The 8375-nt window shown below is 40.0% G+C and overlaps 1 protein-coding gene across 3 annotated transcripts in view; it reads right to left on the bottom strand.

Moving 5' to 3' along the window:
• Positions 1-4841: 4841 nt before the first annotated feature.
• Positions 4842-8375, bottom strand: part of snupn (snurportin 1) — an 8950-nt gene continuing 5416 nt past the window's right edge. For all 3 annotated transcript variants that reach the window (XM_040132397.1, XM_040132396.1, XM_040132395.1), the window contains exons 5-9: positions 7855-7951; positions 6914-7011; positions 6680-6757; positions 6101-6181; positions 4842-5936 (exon numbers count right to left, since the gene is read on the bottom strand). In XM_040132397.1, coding sequence (XP_039988331.1) covers positions 5616-5936; positions 6101-6181; positions 6680-6757; positions 6914-7011; positions 7855-7951 — 675 coding nt within the window. In that variant the 3' untranslated portion in view covers positions 4842-5615. The remainder of the gene's footprint in view (positions 5937-6100; positions 6182-6679; positions 6758-6913; positions 7012-7854; positions 7952-8375) is intronic.

Raw genomic sequence — 8375 nt, 5'->3', positions numbered from 1 at the left:
TTTTCTTTAAAACACTTCTTTCTTTTTTTTTTCCACACAAAACACAAGATCCCAAAACAACTGTAAATAATGAGGCATGAGAAAGTCTGGCTTGAAAACCAAAGGGAAAAGGGGGTGGGCAACAATGGACTTCCAGTGAAACCAGCTGACATCATGTCATTTGGGAAAATGTGATTGGTACAACCTTAGTCCTGCCCACATCGTGTCGAGCCTGACAAAAAAAAGTCTTTGAGTGCATCAAACACTTGAGAGATGAAGGCCTGATTTAACTCATGGTACGAGTTAGTAGAAACTGAGATTAAGGTATTTAGTTTCCAAAAAGATTAGTTTACTCCAGGAACCATATTTGATGTACAGTATGCGGAAGACTCTGGTCCAACATGATCCACCCCAGACCCCATATATATATATATATATTTTAAGTCTAAATTGATGTATGGAAATCACATCTAACTGGATTTTCTAAGGATCACAAATGTGCTGAGCAAAACCCTGTGGACCCGGGGCTGTATGAGGTTGCCAAGGCCATGTCCCCAACATTGTGTGTGAGATTTTTGGGGTTTTAATGGCCTGAGGAGATCCTGAGATTCAAATTCACACAAACATATTACACAAGGTGGGTGTTTTTTGGGATAAAGATCTTTAAATGGAATTGGTTTTCTGCAAAAAAAAGAGAAAAGAAATAAAAAACCATTAAGAAAGTCAGGTGAGAAGACTACTACCACTCTCATGGCTTAATGTTCAATATAGGCCGACAGCCAGCAGCTGGTTAGCTTAGCTTAGCATAAAGACTGCAAATGGGGATTTTATTACCTTCAGCTAACCAGAAGGTAATAAAATCTGCCTAACAGCAGCCCTAAAGCTCAATAATTAACACGTTGTGTCTTATTTGTTTAATCTGTACAAAAACTAAAGTGTAATCCGTAAAAACCACAACATGTTGTTTCAAGTGTTGATTAAACAAACGAGGTGTAACGTGTTATGTGTTAGTTTTAGAGGAGCTGGGAGGTGGATTTTGTCACCTGCCAGGCTAGCTCTTTCCCCCTATTTCCAGACTTTATGCTAAGATAAGATAACCAGCTGCTTGCAGCACCTTATTTACAGTAATAAAAGAGGTATCAATTTTTTCATCTCACTCCTGGCAAGAAAGCAAATGAACATATTTCCAAAAATGAGTCATTCCTTTAAGATGATTTTCAAAAAAATGTAATGATAAAAAATTTTTTTGTTACTGCTATTTCAAAATATGTACAAGGAGTTGGACCGCTGCGCTCTGGGGATTTGGGTTTGACCTCAGTTTTTTTTAAATCCTGGCTACAGCCTTGTGCGGACTCATAAAATCAACATAGCATCTCACTTCAATTTATTCAGACGTTAATACCAGGAACTAAAACCAGCCATGGAGGTTAAACATCCTTTGTGTGACAGGTGCTGAAGAGTTTCAGGAGAAGCAGAGATCTGTTTCACTCCCTAGAAGTCTTGTGACAAGGTTTTCATAGAGATCAAAGAAGCCTGAAGTAAGCAACGTTGTACTTTTTCGCCTATGCGTACGTGTGGGAGACTGAGAGCGCTCTGAAATGTGTAATTGTGGACTAACAGGTGCTCGGTTCCTGGAAAGTGATCAGTGCTGCTGACTAATAGCTGAATTCATGCAGTAACCACATGCCTGACTCTGCTCTCTTTGCCAGATTCCTCGGTTTAGACTTGACTGAATGTGAGAGAGAAAAAAAAAAAACATCCGACTGTACTCGATGAACTGGATTTACCAAACATCTTGCTCTGAAATGCCACGCTATAGAGCTTTTTGCAGAACTCTGGCATTTACTGTTTGCACAAATGTTGACACGAGATACAATGATACAATGGGAAAAGAATCCTAAAACCACGTGGAAACATTGCTCATGTTGTGTTTTCAGGAGTAAAGTCCATAAGAAATGTATCTCATTTAAACCTGATTTATCACAAACCAAGTCAACGTGACATATTTTTTTTCTTTGTCTACATTTAGGTAGAAGCGAAATCTCACCAAAAAGCAGATAACCAAAAAGTGATCATAACCTGCAATTACTATAACTGTTGTGGATTGTCTTTGTTGTTTGATGCTGTTGCAGGGGTTATCGCGTGATGAGATATTGTAACAGTTTCCTTCAGCTGCGTTGTGCACTTTCCTCCACTTCAGTCAGCGATCTCCTACATTTCCCAGAATGAGTTATAATAATCCCCACAGAGGGGGCAGTGAACACGTTATTTTCACCTGTTGATGTTCCGTGTAGGTGGTGATAGCAGTAGCGATACCATTGCAAAGGCAAGGCTTAGGAGAAAATAGGGTTTGTTCTTTCCAGCGTAGAAAAAGTGAGTAGTGGCACAAACACAAGACACTTTGCCCTGTGCTGTTCACTCAGCTCAATTTTTCAAACTATAATTGGGACACAAAATATATAAACCCACAAATAACAAACTAAGTCCATGACTATGTGTTAAAACGCCCTGAATTTAAACAACAGCTAAGCTAGCAGCTCTGAGAGGACTCAGCAGTCCTTTGAGCTAAATGCTAACATCAGCATGCTGAAATGCTCACGATGACAATGCCAAAAAGCTAAGGGAAGCATATGTATCGCTCATCCTTTTCAACCGTCTGTGCGTCGTTTGCTAATTAGCATTAACTAAAAGTACAGCTCAGGAAATGTCAGTTTGGCAGGTATTTAGTCATAAACCCGAACTTGACAATTTATAATTCGACAGTGGCGCTAGATAAAAGTTACCAAAGGGATTACCAAAGTGATTACGATTCATCTTCCGCGGGGCATGAATATACAAAGTTTATTCATTAGAAATATATTTTAGAATTCAATTGACTCTCTTAAGAGCTTTAACTACATGCAACTACAAAAAATGACTGTAATTGAGAGGGTTACCCAGGTTTATACTTCAGGAACATCGGCGAGGAACACATAGTTCAGAACCAGAATACTTTTATGGGCCAAGTACTGTACATTTGCACATACAAGGAATTTAGCTTGGTGGTTGCGTGTGTACATTTAAAGACAAAAAATAAAACACGATGCAAGCCAATAAAAACCGTATATAAAATTACATAATTGGAGGGTTAAAACTGCCTCTCTTAGGCCGTGGCCTCTGCTTGGTACCTGGTTTGTCTTTGGGCCTCCAGGATTTTGATGGCAATCTGAAAGAAGTTAGCAAATGATCCAATCATAGTGCCGTCCCAGATGGTGCACTTTGTTCCTGAGAGGTAAAAGATGAATGTGGTAACAGTCAGGCTAACGTCAACTGCGCGCTACACTACATGCCCCAGGCATTTGCCGGACCGAGCATCCGAGCAGCTGCCCCCTGCTGCCCATTAGCGAGCTACTGTAATGTGATTCAAACAGTTCGTACTCAACAGTACGGTTTAACATTTTAAACTCATTTAAACTTAGGATTCATTTAAGTTACACAAATATTTTTAAAAAGTACTTACATGACCTGCAACAGCAAATAAAATAGCTAACACTAAATACTTGGAGCCACTTGACATTTTCACATGTATTTTCTCGATAGTGGTGTACCTACACGCGCTGGATTCTTTGATATATTTAAGTCTGATAGACGACATTGAATAAAACCTTAGAAAAGCCAATGAACTTTTTGAAAAGTTCCTTAGTAGACTCCGTATCTTACCACCGTGAAGTCCTCCTGCCTTCTCACCTTTTCTACCACAGCTCGACTACGCACATGTGCAATGCAGATGTTCACGCAAAAACGAAATCAGGAAGACTGACCTACGCTACTGAGTTCGTATGATTTCCTTCTCAACTGCGCAGGTCCACCATATTGTCTGCAGCCAGGTCCGTCTCAAAATTTGTGCCAATCCCATCAAGTCGATGTACAGATATTTCACAAGTCTATGGGCTTTATCCTCTGGAGATTTGCATAAAATTTCATGGCCATCCTTCTAATTTATTTTTTAGATATTTGAGTATGAACCAAAGTGGTGGACCAATCAACAAAGCCATCCCTAGAGCCACTAGCTTTAAAGTTACCACCACTACTTCAGCTAAATTTAAAGTCTTAAAACTAATTAAAGAGATAGACCTCAGTATGTCAAAGGTGGAAACAGGTCCAAGGACTGGGCACTTTCAGTTGAAACTAGAAACAATTCAACTTCAAAACTGTAACTTCTCTTAAAACAAGGAAACAAAAGGATAAAGAAAATCTGGTCACCTCCCTTCCTAAGATATTGTAAACTACTTCATACAACCAAGATCTGGTAACTTGAGACAATCTTAGACGTTCTTTCTCAGAGAATGTGTTGGCACAGGTGAAACTAAGCTCACAACCCTGCCAGACACACACGTCTTTTCCTGTTGACAGTTTCCGCCCAGCTCTTCGGTTACGCAAATGGCAAAGAAAGCTCAGCGCAGAGGGGAAGAGATGCTCGAGAATTCTGCTGATGAGAACTGGCAGCAGCAGTGTGAGTCACCTCTTACCATATACTGGAACACCAGCTACTTGCATGTATTCTGACAGAGCATGTACAGGCAGTTGTACGAAAAAAAAAAAAAAAAAGGTATTTTCTCAACTTCAAGTTAACTTTGATAAATTATATCATCTCTCTCTATCTCTCAAATCTCTCTATATCTATATATATCTATATATAGATATATAGATATATATCTATCTATATATATATATAGATATATATATATAGATATAGATATATATATATATATATATATATATATATATAGATAGATATATATATAGATAGATATATAGATATATATATAGATATATAAATGAGCGTTAAAATTTCTAAAAAATTTCTGTAATGAACACAGGAATGTAATCCAATAAAAAAATTTTATTTAGAAACGCACATTTTAAAAACACCTTTTCAGCAATTTAAACTTCTCATTAATCTGTAAAAGCCTATGCCACTCCTGCTGTTCAGCATGATCACAACTGCTAGAATCTGACCAGTCAGCAACATCTCACCTTCCAAAACACTGAGTGATTTCTCAATTCTCCATTACTGTTGCCCAAACTAACGTTTTGTTCAAATATTCAGCATTTTTCCATGAATATGCATCACTGACCTACCAACCTCCAGACACATGAAAACAGTAAGGATGAGATGTTACTTATGTGAGATCTGTTCTAAGTGCACAAAGCACAGAGCAGCAAAATAACACTTGACCACAAATTTGGGCGTGCTGCACTTCACAATTTATCTCACATAAGGCATCCTTTGTCCTCTTTTTTTGATTGCATGCGACTAGGGTGTTATGAGAGGCATCTGCGTAACAGTGTGACATTGTAATTATAGTGGCTAAATACTGTGCAACCATTCTCAAGGAAATGAATCGTTTCCAAGTTCTGCAGCAGGTAGAAGTAAAGATGTAAATGTTTTTAGCCAAAATAAAAACACATACACAGCATAGCTCTACTAATCTGCACTCTAAGGGCATCCTGAGCAGTGCCGGATTAGAATTAACCATGCTCTGCAATTGGTCGGATCTGTAGATCCATTCAGCAGACATTCTAATGAGCCATATGTGGGCCAACCTCACTCAGAAACACTGAGTTAGCAATTTGCATCTAGTTAAGCCTCCCACTCAGATCTCCATGTTTGCTTCCCTTATTGGCTTTTGATTCAAAAAGTTCAGAGACTCCGCACCGTCCTGACTCGGTGTCGACAGGTACTCCAACTCGTAGCCTCCGCTTCTGTTGGCCGGGCGGACTTCACTTGATGCTTTCTTGTGCTCCAGGATCTGCTGCAGCTGGTGGCCGGCATACTCAGGCTTGGTGGTGAGGGGTCCTACCGGAACCTCCATACCAAGGATGTCAGTGACCATGTAGGGGCGAAGCCAGCCCACTAGAGGGGTGCTGCCGGGAGTGTAGTGGGTCTGCCGGTGGTAGAAGAGCAGACCATCCACCTGCAGCCAAATATTCAGAATTAAACTAATCAAAGCCGGATGAGAAGCAAACAAAACGGATTTTTGTTTGTAAAAAGAATAAACCGTTTCCCCAAATACATCATTACACCTAGCATCTAGGTGTTTGCAGAAAACGGTTTAAAGATCTAAAGATCTGTTCTTACGCTGAAGCTGTACTCAGCTGCCAGGGCCTTCTGAATTGACACTGCTGTGCAGTCTGAGCTTTGGAGGCTCACAAACCGGAACTGTTGGGGCAAACAAAACCAGAGCACCACGTTGTTAGTTCCCAACACAATTTGTCTCACTGTCAAATATGAGAAATTGCTTTCCGATTATGAGTTTGCTCTGCAAGGACTGAGCCTGATTTAGCTTCTACTGGGCTGGGCTACACAACCACTGAAGATTTAGAGGTGGAACTCAAGTTCACTCAAGCACCATAATCTTCAAAATTTGTGTATAAGAATCACTTAAGTGCAAAATATGTTCCCAAGACCGTAACTGGAGTTCGCCTTTGCCTTATTTCCCCCTGAGGAGGTTTAGGTTCAGGTTTAGGACTTTATTTATCCCATATGGGGAAATAAGGTGCAGCAAGGCATAAAACACAACAAACACAAAATGCAGAAAACCAAAGAATGACTCTAAACATGTTACAGTGTCTCAAACAACAATACGAAGTATTGAAAACTAGGAAGGAAAAATGGGGGATGAAGTGGAAAGGCTCTGTTCCTGTTGCTGGTACTCACAGGGTTGCGTTTGGCGATCTCTGATAGGCCCTCCGTCTCCTGGACTTTGGACTGAAGCCAGTAGAAACGGAACTCGGTCTGTTGATGAGAAAACAAGCACTGTAAACAAAAAAAAACTCCCTTTAAATCCTGAGCCAATGAGATGGTGAAAAGCACATCTGGGGCCCAGACTTTGCTACTAAAGCAATTAGAGAGGCATTCCTGGATTGCTCAAGGATTAGAAGCCAGTCTTACTGCGCAGTCATAGACCGGGTGGCCTCTCCAGCACATGATGTCCAGGATGTAGTATGTTCTGTCCACTTCACTGTAAATGCAGTCCAGGATTGTGTAGTCTGCATGGGGCAAGTACAAAGACCAACTTACAGATATACAGAATTCACAGGTGTAAAAGTTGTTTATGGTGATTTACAATATAATCTTTATTATTGACGTCATAAAAAGCAGTAAGAATATATTTACTACCTCTTACTAAATGACCTTATGATATCTGCACGGTGCTTGATGTGATTATTGATCTATATCAGTGGTACAACGATTACAGATTTTTTGGATGTGCAAATCATTTTTAGGTCCTGTGTGATGTTTTGGAACAAAAAAAAAAAAAAAATCAGCCAAAAGAATTTCCAGAGACCAACAACCAACCCCTACCCAACACCCCGAGGATGGTGCAACAATGAACAACCAGTGCTGTGAGACATTTTAGCTACAAAGGCTAACAAATCTTGTTTACAAGTAGACAAACAGCCAAAGACAAAACTCTTTAATGGGGACAATATCGACTCTTCACTGGGTGCTTTCACTGACCCCTTTACATCCAGTTTTTCCCTTTTATTACCCCTTAAGTAGCTTTAAGTTTTTAAAAAATCACCATTCTGACAAATTGAAATAGTCTACATGTGTTATCACCATTTTATTCAGTCATATTTGTTACTTTTGGAAAATTTGGGATCTCCACTAGATTTCAAAATAAAGTTCTGTGAGTTTGCACAAAGCTTGCCTGCATGGTATGAGTTTGTACTGACAGTCCTTCCAGCAGGTTTAAGAGGTTAAAAAGATTGAACGGGAGAAGAACACAAGGATCTATTGTTGGCGAAACGCTTTTTTTGGGTCGCGAAAATGCCCAGGCAGTGCATTTTAGTGAACCGCTGCCCTCCAGATACGACCGGCCCGCCTACCTTTTCCCATGGCAGAATTGTGTCGGTTCCCACCGGGCAGCAGGGAGGGGAAACGGTTCACACAGTAGCCGCTTTTAGTGTACGCTGCAGTGGAACCCTTGGGAAAAAAAAGTCAGAAACAGAGACGTTACAAGAGCGAAGACGCAACGGCTACCGCTTTATTGCCCAGCCCTATTTGAAATACATCATCATTTATTGCACAATCTGTTTGGGGCTCCATAAGTGCATTAAAAAATAGAAAAAAAAAAAAAAAGAAAGAAAAAGTAATACACTCAAAGTTACAAGACAATTTGATGATTATAATTATAATGGGGTCATGAGAATAATGAGAGATTTGTGGTGTAGATGGGCCTATTAGTCCTCAGAGTCCTGGCAGCATTAGTGACACGATGTTCCCACAGAGCTAAACAGGAACTTTGGAGAAATTAAAAGCAAAAAGCGTCATATTGGGTTACTCTGACAAATAAATGTAAATGCTCGCGAGTAGATGAATCATTTCTCATTCAGGTTTCCTCGAGCGC

The sequence above is a fragment of the Xiphias gladius genome, chromosome 8, assembly GCF_016859285.1.
Source record: "Xiphias gladius isolate SHS-SW01 ecotype Sanya breed wild chromosome 8, ASM1685928v1, whole genome shotgun sequence".
NCBI classification, from domain to species: domain Eukaryota; kingdom Metazoa; phylum Chordata; class Actinopteri; order Istiophoriformes; family Xiphiidae; genus Xiphias; species Xiphias gladius.
This window is presented reverse-complemented; position numbering and strand designations above follow the sequence as displayed.